The sequence below is a fragment of the Pelmatolapia mariae genome, linkage group LG1 (genome assembly GCF_036321145.2).
Source record: "Pelmatolapia mariae isolate MD_Pm_ZW linkage group LG1, Pm_UMD_F_2, whole genome shotgun sequence".
NCBI classification, from domain to species: domain Eukaryota; kingdom Metazoa; phylum Chordata; class Actinopteri; order Cichliformes; family Cichlidae; genus Pelmatolapia; species Pelmatolapia mariae.
In genome coordinates, this window is record NC_086227.1 from 3086184 (window position 1) to 3106763 (window position 20580).

The 20580-nt window shown below is 39.5% G+C and overlaps 1 protein-coding gene across 2 annotated transcripts in view; it reads left to right on the forward strand.

Moving 5' to 3' along the window:
- LOC134624915 (SH3 and multiple ankyrin repeat domains protein 2-like) overlaps positions 1-20580 on the forward strand; it is a 299782-nt gene that overhangs the window by 162197 nt on the left and 117005 nt on the right. For both annotated transcript variants that reach the window (XM_063470103.1, XM_063470113.1), the window contains exon 11: positions 18119-18557. In XM_063470103.1, coding sequence (XP_063326173.1) covers positions 18119-18557 — 439 coding nt within the window. The remainder of the gene's footprint in view (positions 1-18118; positions 18558-20580) is intronic.

Genomic DNA, 20580 nt, shown 5'->3' on the forward strand with positions numbered 1-20580 from the left:
AACTTGTGAAAATGCAGTTAAAAGTTAAAAAAAAAAAAAAAAACAGCAATCAAATGCCCCCCTGTGAGCAAGCACTTGGCAACAGTAGGAAAGAAAAGTCTGTTTTAATGGGAAGAAACCTCAGAAGAACCAGTGAGGGAAAGGAGACAAGAGAAAAGACACTTTGGACACAGAGATTAATAATAACCAAAGGTGAAGTACAAATCCTTCCTTGCTGTATTACTGTGAAAACTTTTTACTTTTACTCCCTACATTTTCACACAAATATCTGTATTTTCTACTCCTTTTATTTTCGAAGCAGGTATACATAATTTATAGCACCAGTCAGGAGTTAAAGTGGGGTGGCTTTTTTTCTTTGTTTGTTTGAGTTTCTGAACGAGTGCAGGTGTCCAAAAGTTCACAGTACTTCAGCATCTAGCTAATCCTACAGAAGAGGCGCAAGTACCAGGAAGGTAATGTTTTTTAAGTGGCAGTTCATTTCAAATGCAACATTTATATCGGCTCAACAAATATCAGCAAACGCACAAATCGTTTGTGTGCAGGTTAGTCTGAGGTACTGTGATGGATTAAACTTTTGATGATTAAGTGCAAAGTGGTGTATAAACAGTGATGAGAGAGAGAGTAAAGCCTCCAGACCTATTGCAGCATAACTAAGGGAGGGATCAGGGTCACCAGATCAAACCCTAGCCATAAGTTTTGTTTTTGTTTTTTTAAAGAAAAGCTTTAAGCATATTCTTAAAATTAGAAGGGTTTTTTTGTTTCCCAAATCCAAACTGGGAGCTGGATGCACAGAGGAGAGGCCTGAAAGCATACTTCTTTTAATGATTATTCGAGACCTTGGATTTGAGGAGAAGGAATTTAAATTGGATTCTGGATTTAACAGGGAAGCCAGTATGTGATAAATGGGCTCACTCTGTCTCTTGCTACAGCATTTTGGATAAACTGAAGGCTGTACAGGCAGCTTTTAGAACCTGATAATAATGAGTTACAATAGGATGCTGGTTTAGCTCAGTGGTTGAGCACGAAAGCGGCACAGGTTCTAGTCCAACCTGCAGCCCATTGCTGTTTCTTTACACACTTTCTAGTTTATCTTCACTGCTAAACTATCCAGTGAATGCATAAATGCCCATAAAGTGATAGTAAAAAATGAATTACAGTTGGCCAGCCTAAAAGCAAGAAATGCATGAACAACTTTTTCAGAATCACTCTGACGCAGGATTTAAAGATGCACAAATGCAGGAAACCAGTCCTATTTGTTTAATGTGGGCATTGAAGGCATTCATGTCTTTGAGACATTCCTAAAGTTTAACTAGTTGGTGTGTGTCGTCTGACTTCACTGAGCAATAAAGGTGGGTATCATCTGCACAGCAATGAAACTGTATGTTTTCCAATAATAGTGCCAAAGGTAAGCATGTGTAATGTGAATAGACCACAGAACCCTGTGGAACCTCATAGTAAACTTGTGCTAAAATGTTGAGAGGCTATAAGAAGATCATTTTGAATCTTCACTAGTGCTGTTTCTGTACTATGATAAATCCCAAATACAGGCGGAAACTTTTCAAATAAACAATTAAAAAATGACAAATTAATGATTTACCAAATCATAGTTAAGAAATTATTATATACTTTTTTTTACAGAGTTAAGTTTCTGTGGCGGCGGTGTGGGCCCTGGCTCAGCTGCAGGGGAGGAGTGGGGCGGTGAGCTCGAGGGGGCGGTGCCAAGGAGGCTGGAGGGAGAGGTGGCGGTGATTTACTTAATGAGGTTTCTCCCTTTATATATAGTGAAGGCGGAGACGAGAGGAGAGCGTGTGTGCTGAAACGTAGAGCCACATGTGTGCGGTGCTTCAATAAACAGCTGGCAAGCATACAGCATACCAGGGTGTCGGGTCAATCTTTACAGTTTCCATAGATACTTAATATTTTACCAAGAATAAAAATGTCTGTTGTCCAAAGCCTGTACTGGCAACACTGTAGATATGTTTTTATTCAGCTTATTATTAAAATGAAGTCAGTCCATGATATTGTTGCTCTGGATGTACTGACATCATTTGAACCTGGTCTTTGTCTCTTCAGCTAGTCTCTCCTGTCAAAAGACAGAAAAAAAAACAAAAGTACAGTGGGAGGGACCCAAGTACAAATAAATTCTTTTAACCCAATTTAAACCTACACCCAACTTTTACCACCTCCTCCAACCAAACAAACAAAACCTGGCCCCAAATTTTATTTTATTTTATTTTATTTTATTTTAGTCACAAGGCTACCGCCCTAAAGGGGAAACCAGGTTTTCTGGTGTCATTTTGAGGATTAAGCTAACGTGACGTCACCTTTCAAATGTTACTTCTCATGGATTGCAGAAAAGGAAAAACAGTCAGACTGCAAAAAAAGAAACCAGGAAGAAAGCAAAACCCTAAGTTGGATATAATTTTCCTGCACTGTACAATCCACCAGGAAGTCCTCTGAAAGTCTAAATTGCAGCTTGATCCTGTAGCAAATAGAGTGGACTTAACAGTCGTCAGTTCATTAAATTCCTTCGAGAAACTGATCACCATGACTTACTTTACCTCTGTAATGCCTGCTGGTTAAGTTAGAGGACAGTTTGTCAGTGAGTGTGGGAGCTGAAAGGGGGGTTGGGCTCAGTTTTGGACTTAATGGGAAACGTTGACAGTCTTTTTGTGCAGAGCAACACAGACTGGCTTTGCGATTTTGCTCTCACTGTGGGCATATGTGTTGACGCATATAAATGTCTTATGCATGCAGCTACAAGGAAAAGATCCAGTTGTGCATGAAATGCATACAAGTGTAAAATCCTTCAAAGCCAAAGTGACTTTAACACTGGCAACACTGAAGAAAGAAAGAAAAATCTGTCCTGAGACTCGTCACAACTAAACTGATAAACAGCAATACTGTTCTCGCTAAAATTGAACAGGGAGGGTAGGAAATCTTAATTTTTTAGATAAAGAATGTCACGTGCTCCTCCTTACAACACACCCTGTGTGGCGCTGGAGCCAAAAACTTTGTCCACTGCTGCACTATTGCTTCACCTTGTTCCTCTTTGCCTGCCTGTAAATATCCACTATTGTGCTAAAATTCCTCATTTCTTTCTCCTAGGAAAATGACAAATAGGAGCAATTTGTTGAAATATGTGCAATTATACATAGAAATATAATAGATAGAGCAAAAACATAGTTTATACTAGCTTGAAAGTCCGTATTTGATCTGCCCACCTTTATTCTTTAGCACAGTCTGAACTCTCTTTAGGCAAGCTTTCTTTAAACAGTCTTCAGATAGTTGTCCAGGCTTCTTGAAGGACATTTCAAAGCTCTTCTTTAGATGTTTGCTGCCTTTTGTTCCACTTTCTGCCATCGTAATTCCACACGGCTTCAAAATTATAAGGTCCAGGCTCTGGGGGGATGCACTCTGTGTGCAGTTGTGTGTTTTTCTGTCCAGGTCTGCTTTTACTCCATCGGCACTGTGTTTGGGATCACTGTCATAGTGAAAAATCAAGCTGTTACAAATCAGATGCTTTTCAGATGGTATTGCATGTTAGATCAAAATCTGACTGCACTTCCCAAACACCACTGGCTAAAATGCAGCTCCCAGACCATGAAAGAGTTTCCACCATGTTTTCAGATGGCTGTAGACACTTTCTGCTGTACCTCTCTCGTCTATTCATATTGATTCATCACTCCATAAGACCTGCTCCACTGACTATCACTGCAGTTCTTGTTTTATGCCGGTAAAATTCGAGCAATCTTTGTCATTTTTTCATATCAATAGAGAAAGAAACAACATAACAAATTATGTATGTATAGATAGATTGCTATTGCCTAAATATGCGACTGAAAAATTGTTTTTTTACCAAACTGTCTGTTATGTGCACAGTGGTTCATCCCTTAAGTTATAAGTCTTTTCACGCATTCTGCTGAAAATGGTCAGGTACAAGGACTGGACTGAAAATGAGACTGAAAAACAGACAAATCCAACAATATATAATGAAAAACTGAGCTCAAGTCCACTTTAAACATTACAAGAAACTCTGGCTCCTTGGAAGCCGAATATAAAGAAATGATGTGTAGTACAAGACGTTTGCACAGTACAATCAATTTTTACTGGTATTAAAGACAATACTTAACAGTCTCAGCTACACAGTCAAGTTTCTCAAGACTGAACGAGTACAGTGTGTTAATACTGGAAAAGGTTTCTCACTACTCATTATGTTCTCTTTCAAACTGATTCTAAAAATGACAAAAACTACAGTAAGTATTGTGAGGGTGTCTGTGGAAGATACCCGTTGTATTTCTCCTCTCCATACAGCAGTAAGCTTATGTAAGAATGATTGGCAGATGGGCATATTAGACCACCCGCTGCCACAGTGTGATAATCCCAGAGGGTGCATACATTGAGCAAACACACAAAACATTTTTTTAAAAATCCACAAACATCCACACGCACACCTCAACCACTTTAAGCTTATCTATTCTCACTTTTGCTGCAGGTTTTAGTTTAGGGGACGCTGTCCTTTTGCTTCCACACTCCATCCTAAACTGCACCTCAACACAAGTCAGTTTGTGCCAAAGCCCTGAAAAAGTAATTTTATAAATCCTTCCAAAAACCTCCAAGCTGGCTGACACACAGCGGGGTCTGTGCTGCAGGAAAACAGACATCTACTGTCAGCTGGCAAAAGTCATGCAGGGCAAAGGGACTTGATGTTTATGCATCAGGGCTTATTTTTATGTGCACAAAGATCCCACAGTGAAGTCAGTTTATTGCTGCCCAAACTGTTTGAAATCACATTAGAAATTAAGATTTTTTTTCAATGTGATTTTCAGTTTTAAGAATGAACAAGAAACCTGCTCGTTTTCCACGACGCAGTTATTTTACAAATAATCACAGAGAAAATGTAGTAATACAATTGTTGTGTTTTTTAGTTATGAAGACGAGACTGAAGGCGTCTGACTGATTCCTGAAACAAGACAGTTTTTATGTTTTTTTGCAAAAATGTTTTCAGACAGATAAAAATGTATTTTCTGGTTTACATATTAAACCAATGTACTCTAGTTTAAAGTACAGCTTTATTTATGCAGCAAACATGCTAAACAAATTCTAGGAAGAAAAGCACTCAGTCCTCGGCATAAAACAACTGCTGGATTTTCTTACATTCGTACAGTCAGATTAAATAAATAAATGAACCCCTAACAATAGATGTTTAGCACTATTTTCTGTGGTTTATAGACGTAACAATTAGCCAAAGAAATTTCCTTTTAACCAGTGTTTACCCCCTGTGTACTTTTCTTGATCAAATTCAATTTTAAAAAAGTTCTTAAACACTGAAATGCAAATTGCGTTTATATAGCATTAGTGTACAGTATATACATTTATCATGGCTATATGTTAAGCTATTTCACACTTTGAAATGTTTTTCGTACTTAAAGTGCTGTATTTAATTCATTTTATCAGCAGTGTATCAATGAAGGCAACAAGGAAGGTTTATTTATTCATATTGTATTATTATCATTATCATTATTCATCAGTGTGATTTATTACAGTACATGCTAACTACTGTAATTATGTGGAGATTTTTATTTTTGTTTATTTTTTGGTAGATGACAAACAGGTAAACTAGTCATTAGTGATGATTTCTCACATAATTACATTCAGTGGTCTGATCTGGCATGTTGTAGTATTTTAGTAACTCTGTTCTATTAAAAGTGATTTTTGTCTCCCAGTGTTTATAACTGGATTTCACAGCTACTCTGGTATTATACCATGTCACGCTCCTAATGTTGCCAGATTAGAGTTCTTTTTAATGACAGGTTAAGAAAGTTGAGAATTTGGGGTATTTTTTAATACAGCCAGCGTGATTAGCACTGTGTCATTAGGATAGTGAAATACAGTCCACATCCTGACTGTTACTCTGTAGTTACATGGTAAGAACAGCATGTTAGTACAGAGCTTTTCATAACTGTACAACATCTTATTCTGCTGTTACATATAAATAATTTTGCTGCAGGTCACTAAGTGTGACTGTGTCTGAGCTTCCCTCGTGCGCATAATGTATTTGATTACTGTGTTTCAAGGAGTGATCAAAAGATGAGAGCCATGAAAATCTAAACATTTCAGTTGGCTTAAATCTGACTGATCTCTGTTTGTAATAATAATTTCTCAAACATGTCAGAATCTTCTACCACAAAGATTCTGCTTTGATTCTGCTCTGACGTGCACTGTGCACCCTGATTTCACCACCAACCTTTAACTGGTCATGAGAATGAATTTCATACCAATGATAATTGTTGGTGATGACATGTACAACTAAGCAGTGTTGTGCTGAATCGTTTGCAAGCTTGAAGATGAAATGCCGGGCAAAGAGTAAGAACAGGACCCTGCTCATCAGTTTTTTTTTCCAGTATTCAGTGATACTGGATTCCCAGTCTGGTTCCACAGACTGAGGCTGTTAGTACTGGATTCTAATGTAAAGGCTGATGGCATTTGAAGGAGACCGTGCAGGTAACAGTGGGGTTTTTTTAATTTGTTTGTTTTTTTGGCCTATAGTCTTTGCATCATCATCACTGGCCCACTCACCACATTTGCTGCCTCTTGACTTCATCCGCTTCCCAAAAATGAAAATTAATTTGAAGGATTACTTTTTTGCCACACTGGAAAATCCAGCACCCATCACAGAGGCACAAGTACAAGGGGACATGATGGGGCTCTACTGAGAGATGTAAAAATAGCAGCCACACTGAAAATGGTCCAGTGGAGCAGAAAAGGATAACCTTCAATGTGAGATCAGCCAAATTTAAATCAGGTATGGTTTTTGATTTTCATAGGCCTAATCACAGAGCTATTTGATCTTTGATGGATCTTTCAAGCCCTCTGTCATGTTTCCCCTTATGAGTCGCCACAGTGGATGAATTAAGAACTCATTAGTGGAATTTTTACTGTGATACCACCTTGATAGCACCAGGACTGAATGATGAATAAATGTACAGTTGGCTCCTTTTCCTGCCTCTACAATCGCTTTCATAAGCAAGCTCCATAAAAAAGTTGGTGTATATGCAATACCTTTAGAAAGACCCAAATAAAGCCACATTAGTGCATATTGTGATTTAACATCTTTCTCAGTTACTGTAAATGGAGACCATTATAGAAGGTCTGTTAGTTAAAGTAGTCATCTTTATGGCTGAATTGATTTTTTTTATTTGAAACTGAAACTTTTGAAACAGTCTGGGTATGGCTTGGATTATATATCATGCTCGGGTGGTTTGGGTGATGTGGCGAGGCACAGTATGGTAATTGTTTGCTTGCATATTTTATGACAACATATGCTTTTGCATGTATCCATCTGTTATGTTGCAGGGTCACTTCTTGAATGAATTTGTATTAGTTGTGCTTAGACAGATGGAGGATAAGGAAATCGAGTTGTAAAGTCTTAACGAGCCCTCATTAAGAAGGGCAGCGTGTAAGTACACAACTTCACACAACAGCAGAGCTTGAACAAAGAGGAGCCGCCACAGATAAAGAGAGTCATGTGGAAATATTTCATCATGCAAAAGACAGGTAGGCACAGTGGTGTGGAACCGTAGCCTTAATGATCTATAGAACTGCCCCCCTCTGAGTTGCCTAGCAACACAAGGGATTTCTTTCTGGAAGAACCCCCTCACCAGTGCACATCCCATGCTTTTAACCCTTCAGCCTCTGCTCCCCAAAACAGGCTAATATGAAATCCAGCATGTGCTGCAACCTCTTGCAACTATGCATCAACAGCATCTAACATTTCCACCATCAAACTGTGATCTAGCTTCTGCTTCATTCTCAGCAACTCTGATTTATTATTCATGTCATTTTCCCATGCTGCTGAAGTTCGTTGTTTAGCCAGAGACTGAACTGAATCGAAAACCAAACGTGACCAAACCAAATGCTTACTTTAATACCGTCCCTATGACCAGAAAGTTGACAGCTGTGGCTGATTTATTTAAAGGAATTAAAAAGATGACTATCTATTTAGGTGGCATCTCGGGGTCATGTGAGCAAGTGGATATCTGTCCTTTTCAGAAAAGCACTGGTGCTGAAGTATGCTTTTTCATGTGTAATTAACATTGTGACAAGCTTTGCTAAACCTAACAAAGTCTTTAGTGCTTAAACTACAAGCACAAATAATGAAACACACATGTATATAATACATGTGTGAAAGAGAGACCCTCCACCAGAACATCAAAAGTGTGTAGTGTCCTATGGTGTTTGGTAAAATGATACTGGCATCTGTGGGTTGTCAGGGTAAGACATATCAGTCTTATTCTCACACGTCTGGGTTGGGAGTTTAATGATCTAAGGAGTTTATTGAGCACTCACTGACAACATACATATCTCTACAACACACCTACCACCAAGCAACAATGGGAAGGAAAAATTATTTTAACAGGAAAAAACCTCAAGAACCAGCCTCAGGGAGGGACAGCCATCTGCTGGGGGTGAGGGGAGGGAGACGGGACAAAAGACGCACTCTGGAAGAGAGCCAGAACTTAATAATAACTGATGATTAAATGCAAAATGATGCATTAATACAGATAGTTAAAAAAGTTTTGAGTTAAGAAGAAACACACAGTGGGAGCCCCCCAGCAGCCTGGCCTACTGCAATGTCAGATATGATAACTAAGGTTCAAGATCACCTGATCCAGCCAACATGCCTTATCAATAAGGAAAGTTTGAAGCCTAATCTTAAAAGCAGAGACAGTGTCTGTATCCCAAATCCAAACTGGGAGCTGGTTCCACAGAAGAGGGGCTCAATAAAGCACTTCCTCTTATACTGCTGCTTTACTCGTGGTTCCTGGGGTATTAAAAGTAGAGTGTAGTAGTAGTATACGTATAGGAGAATTTATGTGAGGAGCAGGATTTTAAATTCAATTGTGGATTTAACAGGGACCCAATAAAGAGAAGCTAGTATGGGCAAAATATGCTCTCTCTTTCTAGTCCCTGTGTGTGCTCTAGCTGCAGCATTTTGGATCAAGTGAAAGGTTTTTAGGACAACCTAATAATAATGCATTACAATAGTCCCAAGTGTATTTGTTTGCAACTAAAATGTTCTGTTTTGACAAACTTACAACTAAAAATTAATAAACGAAGCAACTACAGTCCTCAGTATGAAGGCAAAACACAGATAACTCAGTATAATTAGTACAGATTAGGTTAAAGAAATAAATAAAAGTAATTGTACCTCCCTGGCTGAGTTTTTTTTTCTTTTTACCTCAGCCAGTACATTTGTGTTTTCATCATCATTCTGTCTGTAAACACAAGAGCTCAAAAAGTTTTGGATGAATTCCGTTAACAATACATTCACCAAGGTTATCAAGGTCAACTTAATGATGATTCCCTACAACTGCAGTATTTACGGTAAGCATAAAGAAAGTACCATGTACAGATTGAAAAGGTCAATAGAGTGATCATAAGCTAGAGTGATAATAAAGTGATAATACTGAGTGATAACAGACTGCGTCAAATAAAGTCAAATTTTATAAAATGCCTTTCATCTTTAAACCCAAAGGTCCTTTCCCTTTGTTTGTAATGGCAACATACAGGAAATGATACTGGTGTATGAAGATTCTAAATATCGCATCACATTTGACCTTTGACCTCACTTTCACTCTCACATCTGCCCTTCTTTCAAAGTGACCTCAAAATGTGCTCTATCTTTAATGAAACTATTGTCAAGAGAAAGACAACAAATGCAATACAAGGAATATATAATGTAACAGTATAACAATAATATTCCCTTAAAAGTAAATAGTGCCCAGAAAATAACCTGCTTTGATGCTGCCTTTGTTTTTGTTTACAGTGTATTGTTGTTGCAGTAAAGCATTACTTGGATTCCATTCTCACTAATGACTTTCACTGCTCCAGCTCCAGTGTGCGGTTATGCAGTGCGGTTTAGCCCCATGAGAGTGAGAAAGACGAGGATGAAAGGGAAGTGTGTGAGGGGCGGAGTTTAGGGATTCATGTGCGCGAGAGAGCGTGTGTCTGCGGAAGGGGTCGTGCTGCTGTAACCGGGGAGGCGGTGGTAGATGAGGGTGCGAGCGGGATCATGTGCGCTGCTCTCTGTGGAGTCGCTCTCCATGGTGCTGAAAGGGAAACTCTGGGTCTTAAAAGTCCTGTGATATGCACGAACTGCGACGCCAAGTCGGAGTAGCAAAGGAGTAAACATGAAGTCGATCATAAATGCCTTAAAAAAGGAAGGTAAGAGCCTGCGCACTCTCTTCTTTACTTTTCAAATAAGGCGCTCAGCTTCTGGGCATTGAGACTTCCTTCAGTACACAACTTAGTGGAGAAAGTGGAGGAATTTTGCTCGCTTCGTCTTCGTTCTTGAGTTATTTTAACCGCGTTTGTCAAGCTGTAGGTAGGTCGGCGCGTATTTAGGTTACACGAACCTAAATCTGCGAGTTGTCTGGGTTGTTTTTTTGTTGTTTTTTTTCGGGCGACAAAGAAAAAAAAGAGACAGCGCCCGACATTGGACTAGTTTGTAGGTCACAGAAAAGAGAAGAAAATGGGACTGAAAGGTGGAGAAAACACCCACAGACATGACTGCGCGTCGTTCTCCTCACCCAAGCAGACCCCGGGCAGCCTATCCATCTGGCTGTGTGTGAAACAGTGTCGCTGGGTTGACGTTTTCTATTCTTTCGCTGCTATTTTCTCAATGAAGACTCGCGAGCGGAGCTGTGCGTCGGGCTGTGTCGCCTATAGGCTGAGAAAGGATGCCAAAAATCAGCATTCTCAGCGAATACAAGCACAAAGCAGAGAAGGACTTAATTGCATCCTAATGTCATTACTATTAACATTTAGTAAGGATTAAATATAAACGGCACTAATGATGCCATTGCATTTAATGAGCGAGTGAATTGGTTTGCTGTGGTACAGCTCATGTCAGAGTTATGTGCCCACAGGCTGGAAGCTTAAATCAAGTCCCATAACTAATTGAAAATAAGTCTTCGGTGACAGAACATAATATCCATCTAGTACTTATTTTAACTGTCTTACTTGCATAGTTTTAGGTTCTCTGCATCTATAAAGTGCAAGACAAAATATACATAAAAATAAAATTATAAAAATTATTGTTATTAAATATAATTATTATTATTATGGGCAATAATTCCAGGTATTTTCAGGTCTACCATAAATGTTTGTGGTGTTACAGAACATGTGTTTTCTGAGCATCAATCTGCACAGTGTTCTTTTCTGAAATCTCTTGCAGCTTCATAGAGATGAAAAAGGAGTGAGAAAAAACCCTGAAAGATACATAACTCATACTGATGCTGATGTCAAGACTTGCTAAACTTGCTATTGATAACAAAAGACAAACCTCTAAACATTTAGCTAAATTCTATTACTTATATATCAAATCTGAAATCAGCCCTTTATTGGGCTTAGTTTAAAGTACTGTACAAAACTACAAATTACTTGTCGTGAGCAGTAAATTTGTGGTTTCAGGGAATTATGAATCAGCCCCTTTTTGCGTCACCACTGACATGGTAGTGTCAGATAACAGTAATTTACCCATCTGTCATTGTGGCATTTTCATAAAGTGATGGACGTTCGGCCTCTTGTTCCACTGAACTCAAGTGAAAATGAAAAAAATGCCTTTATAATTCAGAAACTACAAAGAAGGTTAGGGAGGGATTTCATATACAGCCCATGAAAACCACTGAAGAAAAGGTCCCTATGCTTGAGCATCATGTTGTATATGAGCACCATCATTTATCATAATGTGTTGGATTTAGCAGTCGACAGTGTATGAGGAATATCAGTTAGTTCAACTTAAATCTCTTTTTTAATCCATGTGTAAAGATGCTGTAGTGTTGTGCATGTTTACTTAGCTTAGGTGAGTAGTTTAGGTGCCCTTGTTGAATTTGTTGTAGTATGCCTAAAAAGAGAGCATCTTGCTGGTAACTTGTGCATGACCATAACCAGGTGCAAGCATTTCATTTGCTTCAACTGAATAGCTCCATCTGATGGAAAATGCAAATGTAGCATGTTCGGCCTAAATATGCGACATTAGCTAAATTGGAAAGAGAAAGAAAACAGCTTCAGAATTTAAAATATAAGGGAAAAAAAGTCCATAATCATCCTTTTTTCTGATTTGACAAATCTATCTATCTTCCAAAATTTAAATAACAGTAAAGTTGAATGGTTGAGTTAACTAAAACCACAGATTTATAATACCAAAAGCTGATGGTAATGCTTTTTTTCATGCACATAAGTTACTCACATACTTACAATTTGTTAAAGTATTTTAAAGAGTCAATACAGTCACAGTATAGTCCCATAACACAGTCCAGTGAGGGGCGGTGTATTTAACGTTTAGGCCTTTTAAGGACTTAGTATCATCCCAGTTCTGATGTTATCGTGTCATTTGACGAAATAAGACATAAATTAAATCTTTTAATTCCTCCAGCTGAGAAATGTTGTAAAAGCACATCAGTGTAATTCACTTTTCACACCCCCACAAACTAATGATGAGCTAATGATGACTGTTTAAGAAAGTGCGTTATATGGGAAAGCTGTTTACCCCCTAGGAGAGAGAGAGCTCATATAGCACGCTATATTTATGGAGTGGAGGGTTGGAAACTGAAATTTCAACATAGAATTGAAAATAAGTTTGCCCTGTAAATTCTGCTCAGAAAGCAAATTCACACCTCAGATTTACATATTAGAAACTAATGCAACTATGTATCCTGTCACATTCAGTCACTGTAATAAAAATATACAAACATATAACAGAGGTGAGCGGGAAGATTATTTTAAAGGATACAATGGCAGATTATATCTATGTTCTTATATTAAGTTACCAGTACTGGGGATATCTCAGAACGATCACTGAATGGGTGACATTTAACAAAAAGAAGCCAGAAATATACTTTCTGAGTTTATTAGAGTCTGAGTTTATTTATATAATCTGCATTGTGTAAATCTTTTTCTCATAAATAGCTCAGTTGTAGATTGTTCTCGGCAAACACGAGAATCTTGTTCTTGTGTCTTTCAATAGATGATAGTTTATAACGAGCTATAGCTGTCTAATTTATGAATTACCATATAATTCAGGGCTTGTGTTTCTATGCAGTCTTCATTTAAGTTCTGATAGTTGTGAGGTTTTTTCAAAGAGGATACTTTTGCTATATTTACAGTAATTGTTCAACTTTTTTTGTTTTTATTAAGAAATATCCGGGTCTTGACTGTTGATGGGAGACACAGGGCTAACAGCGGTTTTCCATGTCAACGCTAAACACTGCCTGTCTAAGAGTTTTTGTGGTATTATGACACTGTCAGACTACATTCTGCCATTAATGATGGGAATGCACATTAAATGTTGGACTCATTATTATTATTAAAATGATTTGGATGTCATATCTGATGGATTTTTGCAGAAAGAAGTTTAGTTGTTCCAGTTGGGGATTTTTTGGGTGTTGGTGTTTAATGACTCAAATAATCTGCCCTTTGACTCAGTCAGTAGTTTGCTATTTATGACTGGACGTGAGACTCTGACGCCTGAGTGAGAGAAATAATTGTAAAAAAATTCAAATTATGTGTAAATGGCATTGAAACTGAGATTTGACACTGTGGAGATTTTAAACCATCTCATCTGATAGTTTTTAGTGTTCGTTGTTCTTGGCTGAGTTCCTCACCTTTTCCTCTGCTGTGTGGCTCGCAGCATGAAGAAGCAGAGCGAGGAGTGTTAAAATTGTCTTAATAACTGAAGGATTGATTCAAAACATCATTGAATGTTAGTGAGGAGTGACCTTTGGAGGAACACCGACCAGGTTACTTTGCACAAATTGGACTAAGACACAAACAGCATTTAAACTGCATCCATCTAACTACTTGGTGTCTTAGAACAAAGTCTAAAACATTATTTAGCTTGGCTGAGGGCTTCTAAACTCTCATTTGTTTGATATGCATGAAGAGCTTTCACCTACATAGATTCCACTTTTAGAAGTATTACATAAGATGCTTGCTTGACCTCCAGTGTCCAGTGGCCTGGTTAGGTTTAGGTTTAAATGGAGCTTTTACCTGTATGAGATACCAAAATGGGAATTTTATAAGACAAGAATTGTGGGAGAGTTGATTTAAAGGTCTTATAGTACATCTTGTAGTTTCTGAATTGTTGCTTATTTAGCACGTAGCTAACTTACCACTTCCTTTTCTGGTAGATGTTGCAAGGTTAGTTGGGATGAACGCATATTTGTGTGCGTGCTTAGAAGTTAATACCAGCCTCAGCAGCTTGGAGGCCACACACACCTCAGGGGCACACACAGATAGCCCAGTGGCTCCTAAATGTGCTAGATTATTAGATGATAGCACGTCTTCTCTTCATCAACACGTCTGTTGTAGAAAGAGAGAGAGGTCTGAGATATTAGTCCTGGAAAGTGATAATGACTCAGTGAATCCCCCTTCAGATGTTCAGGCTGTTGGGAAGTGTGGAGCACGAAGCTACAGTACAGCTAACAGGCCACAGTACCTCCCTAGCACCACCGTGTTAATCATCTCCAAATCAGGAGATGCTTATTGAAATGGCTGCAGGCCTGTTCTGTTCGGCTTTCCCTGCACCACCATAATTGCGAGGAGAGTTGGCGATGGCAGCTGTAGGCTCTCATCTCACAGTGAGTAAAGAATCCATAGAGGAAATCAAGGCCAACTTCGATTACTGCTTTAGTGAGACAGTACAGTGGACTATCATGTACTGATGGTCAGACGAAGAGCGGCTTAGAGTGGAGGTCATGGCTATCGGGTTTGGTTCAGTGTTTGTGCACAGCTGATCTTCTTGGTGGACTGTATGTTCTCTCCATCATGCTCAAGATATGGATTGCTTACATTAGTGATTATTTTCTTTGTTTCCTGATTGCAAAGACTTGGGAGAACAATTTCATTAAAACAAAACAGACAGTGTGACAGGTTAGTGGTGATGATGACTTAAACGTTGGACTCAGGGTTAACACTGAGCGGGACTAAATGAGTAAAATACAGTTTATGTGGTCCTCTGCATGAAAGGTCATTTCTAAGTGCTTTATGACGAGTAAATAGTAATCAGCTCACTCTCTCGTGACTTTCTCTCCATGCAGCGGTAATTCAGCTTCACCCACTGATGACTGTAGTCTTTGCTCCGCTCTGCAGCCTCAGTCAGTTCCACATACTGCCATGTGAACTATTTCTCCACTTTCTGCAGGTTTGGCTGCTTTGCAGGTCACAGAGACACCAGAATCAGAGCTACCATCAGCAGCTGCTTCCAAGGCAGTGGTGCTGTCTGTTGCTCTAATGAAGCAATGACAAAGACCTGAGAAAGGAAGCGCTGCATCTTACTGTTTAGCAGTCACTAAAATACAAAGATGAGAGTAGTGGAGTTGTGTACCAGTAAATCGGATGCAGATCAGTTGCAGTTTAGGTTATAAAACCTAAACTTAATATTTGAAATGTATGAACTTGGACGATCTGTGTAATTTGCCAAAGAAAATTATGTATAGAAAATAAAAGCACCTCTCTGATTTTGTGTAGTTTCCCCTACTCCTACCAAACCAACAGTGAAGCATGCAGACTGGACTGTTGGGGTCAGTCTGCGGTGTCTGAGGACTTTATGTGGTAACATTCTAATGAATGGCAGGACCCAGGGCTGGGTGTACCAACCGAACATTGCAATGAATGAATGTTGGAGCTGCTCAGTGCTTCCATCAGGTCTAATAACACTGACAGAGAAAACCATAGCTGGTACGCTCCATGTTTCTAGCACAGCATACTGAAGGTTTATAATCTTTTATCCTTCACACTTCATTTTTTGCTTTATCTCATAGACTGCATTGCATTTTTAGAAACAGTCTTTACAGTCGAAACATCTTCCAAAGCTTTATTTTACGTTTTCTTAAGATGAATAACCATTTTACAGGACCTGGTTGAACTTATGCAGTAATATATGGTATCATAGGAGAAAATACAAGAAGCCCAAGCCAACCACCCCCAGATCTCATTACCAAGAACCAGCCTATTCATTTATGTGCTCTCTAACGGATGTTTGTTTTGGGTCTATATCTTTTGACTTATTTGAGCTACCCAACTAAGCCCTGATGTACTTAATAGAGGACATCCTGGGCTTTCCACTGATATCTCATGTGTTTGGGTGGACTGTTTTAGCTCCAAATAGGAAGGAAATCACACAAAAAAGTTCAGTGGAAAGATTCTTTTTTACAGCCGTGCTGAACAGAGACGTTGCATATATGTTAGTACAAATGAAGCTTTCTTATGGTCAAGAGAACCACTAAAACAAAGTGTGACCAGCCAAGTGCAAGATCAGCACAGAATAAAATGCAACAATGGCAAGAAGCGTAATTGCCCCTTTTCTTCCCCAAATTGTACAGCATGCGCTCAGCTGGAGAGGATTAATAAGAATCAGAATGTCAGCAGACCTATGGATGCAATTCAGACTTAATAGCCCTATTTAATGTTCACATACACACTGTGATTGCACAGCACTATGCTTTAGAATACATTGCCTGTCCATCACAGATGCAAATGCAGGATTATGTTTTGATTATACAGTTTAATATAGAAATTCAGAGCCAAACGGCAAAGATGAGCCTGCAACCATAGGGTTTATTAGCTTTTCTCATAATTATATATTTTCTGCTTCTTTTTCCTCAATCAGCCAATCAGCATTAGCAGGATACCCAAATATATGGGGATATTAACATTTACCTTACTGTAAAAACTGAAAGATTAACTGCTGTAATTATCATTCTTATTAGCATCTTCCTCTAAATACTTGTATTCACATGAGCTTAAAACTTTTCTTTAAAATATCCATATAAAGTGAAAGGTCTATGTTTTTAATCTGGGGACTTCTGTGATTATATGGATTTGTTGTTTAAGCTCAATGCTGTCATGCTAAGAAATTTGCAATAAAGATAAAGTTTCTATCTGACTGCTGGTTCTTTGTGTCGTTAATGAGACCTCTGAATCAATTATGGGATGATTCCTTTTGTGTTTCATACATGAAAATGTAGAGATGCTACCTACATACACGATGAATGCCAGATAGACCAGAATGTAATCTAATAAATACTTAAGCACTAAGCAATACAAAAAGAGAAAACCTATCTTAAGGACACTGGTAGCCCATCTAGGATTAAGAGGTTCAAAATAAATACAATAAAGTGGATCATTTATGTGAAGAAAAGTGACACAAAACCTCCAAAATCCAACACCAGAGAGGTCCAGAGGTTGAGCCCTTCCAAAGTTATTTGGCTCTCTGTCCGGTATTTCTAAATAGGCATACTGTATGAGCTCCTTAAAGCTGCAAACATATAGAAATCGATTTCTTTTGATACAAACTATGTAGTTCAGCCTGCACCATTAACTCTGAGCTTAAGCCGTAAATCCCTATCATTTGAGTTTAATATAAGGAGCCACAATATCATGGTCACTGCCGTCTGATGTGATCCCATGTGTCAACAAAAGGTTACACAATACTAGCGTTTCAAAGAATGAACCGTATCTAGGGTCACGTTGGCAGTTTTTTAAGAATGAGGGTGACCTCAAGGTAACTGATGTGCTACAGACAGCTGTACACACATAGGTGAAAAATGAACTCAGTGACAACTCCAGATCAGACAAGGTAATTCACATTCGAATGACTGTTTTATGACAACTTATGTTGCTCTATCACACCAACCTCCAGGTGTTATAGGGGTTTAAGCAGCAGCAGTGCAGCAGTGGAACTGACATGGGATAAACTGAAACATGTAAAGCTCAGACTACCACTGGGAAGGAGTGTTAGGGACAAGACATCAGGAGCGTGAAGCACACTTGTGCGTGATGCAGTACCTGCTTGAAGTAGCTCAAAGGTTTTGCTGCAGGTCCTATAAACACTTCTTTCCAAACATATATGTACGTTTCTTGTTTGTCTGTCTAACATGTTATTTTCCTTCTAAAAAAAAATGAAGCCATCTAGTAAGCATTTGTCTTTCTTTTTAGATTTCAAATTTCTGATCCTATTTGGCTGACTTTCAACAGTATTGTCTCTCAGTCCAAAACACTATCTCTCCTCAGCATCTGCTTGAAATGAGACTTTTCCCTTCTCGTTTCTTTGCAGTGCCTTTCCGTGAGGCTCCAGCCTACTCCAAACGCAGAAGGGGTCCATCTTCTGGCGACGGCAGCGGAAACGGCCAATCGCCCTCTTCGTTATCAGCGCCACGGGTCCTTCTGCGCTCCAACAGCGATAACAACCTAACAGTCAGTCAGTACCAGCAGCAGCAGCACGGTTCTCCTGGCAACTGGGCCCCCCATCTGCAGCAGCACCAACACGCCCAGCACCAATCACACCGGGCGCCCCAGCAGGGTCACTCACAGCCTGGCTCCTCAGCATTACATCGCAGCCTGTCGCCCCAGCTGCTCCAGCAGATGCCCAGCGGCAGCCCCAATGGCAATGTGGTGGTTCGGACCATGGGGAGAGGTGCGAGGAGCCGGTCACCCTCCCTCAGCCGGCTGGGGGAGGAGGCCAGACGGGCTGCACCTTCACAGCGCCAACCAAGGTGAGCCTCTTCAGGACACTGAAGTGAAAGGCTGTTTGTATTTGAAAAACACACACTTTCATTTTCATGTTTTTTCTTTTCACCTGATCTAGGCTGGCAGACATGAAGGTTGGGGGTCGAAAAATAACTCACAAATATTTAACTGTCAGTATTTTGCTGATTAATTCTGCAACACGCCGGGACTGGGGACTGATCTCTTTAATGACAACATAAAAAAGCCATTACTGTCATTCTACACCTGCATGATGCTCCTATTGAAATAGATTGAAATCGCAATTAAACCATAAGTTAGACAGAAATAAAAAACATCTGTGACAAGTCCTTAAAGATCAGCTTGTCCTATTTTTATACAGCTGTAAAATTACAGTTTACTATGCCTGTACCATGTGATAAGATGCTGCATTGCAGTTATCAGTAAGGTTGGTTAGCAAAAGTGGAGCACAGACTTCTTGGGCAGGTTATACCAGTGGTCCCCAACCTTTTTTGCACCACAGACCGGTTTAATGTCAGACATATTTTCACGGCGTCGCAGATAAATACAACAAAATAAAATGATACAACCAAGACAAAAACTGTGGTGTTTTGTAAATTTAATAATAAATGCAAATTTACTGTGTAATTGTGTAACTTTATTAGCAGCGTCCTCCTGAAATGCGCCAACAACATTGAGAGTAACATCCTCTGCCCCTTAATGCTCTCTGGTCGCTATGGTAACGCGTAAATATTTCTTTCAAAATAAGACACGCAACTACAACACGAGAAAAGACCCAGGGAAACCCAGTTAACGATAAAAAACCCTGTAAACCATAAATTTCACACCCGAGCCTCAACTCTCGCAGCCCGGTATCAAACGACTCATGGACCAGTACTGGTCCGTGGCCCGGGGGTTGGGGACCGCTGGGTTATACAACTAAATCAAAAATCAATAGCTAACCAGAGTATTTCTCAGCTCCCCTAAATGATGAATTTAAGCTCCATTAAAAAGTTAAATGGGCTTATTTTCTGTCTTGCTTGTTTAAAATATCCTTTCATGTAGAAAGGGTAGTGAAGCCATGTACCATGGCTGCAGCGCTGGCTAGTAGTGGGAGGCTGCTTAACCTATTAGAACCAACAGGTAACTGTTTAATTGATATTTTTGGTGTCAACAAGAAAGGACAGAAGTGTCGATTTGTATTTGGAGTATTAACAGTTTAAAAAAATGTAACATGGGGCTTACTTTTCAAGTAAGCATCATGTGGCCATTTGAGGAATTGCAGTTTTTGGCGCTTTCACATTGGCTTCATTTTACTGGACTGAAAAATATGTATCACTGGTTCCCCTGGAACGACTCTGGCTTCCTACAGCAACTATGGTAACCGTTGCTATGGTTGCCTGCAGGCACTTTGCTAATGTATGCAAGTTTGTATGTATGCAGTTGGCGCACTTCACATATCTGGCTTAGCCTGTGTGTGTGTGTGTGTGTGTGTGTGTGTGTGTGTGTGTGTGTGTGTGTGTGTGTGTGTGTGTGTGTGTGTGCGCACCTACACACCTGCACAGAAGTTCACTGAGAAATGCCACCATGCATCTGCACATCTTTTTGTGGTGGTGTTTGCAGGAGCACATGATTCCCAGGCGATTAACGTGTGATGGGTAACCATCATTCCAAATTAAAACACATGCTCCGTGGTCTTTTCCCCTGCCTCCTCTTCCTCCTCCTCCTGTTTCTTGGCAGATGGACACATTTACAAGCACTCTGCCACACCATCACTACCCACACTGTCTAGCTCAGCCCATGTCCAATGTCAGAGAGAGAAGTGGAAAGAAGAGATGTACTTCACGTTATAGAAAAGATGTGAAGACAAAGCTGTAGTGTAACGATGGGATGAGATGAAGAACAGAGTAATGAGGAGGAGGCAGAGGTTGCTGAAGAAGAGAGAAAGGAAGTTTAAACTATGGCATGTAGAGTGAGGGCAGAGGGGATTGAGTCGAGGCAAGACAACTGATGGGGGAGATGAAAGAAGGGGAAGAGCAGTGGAGGAGGACA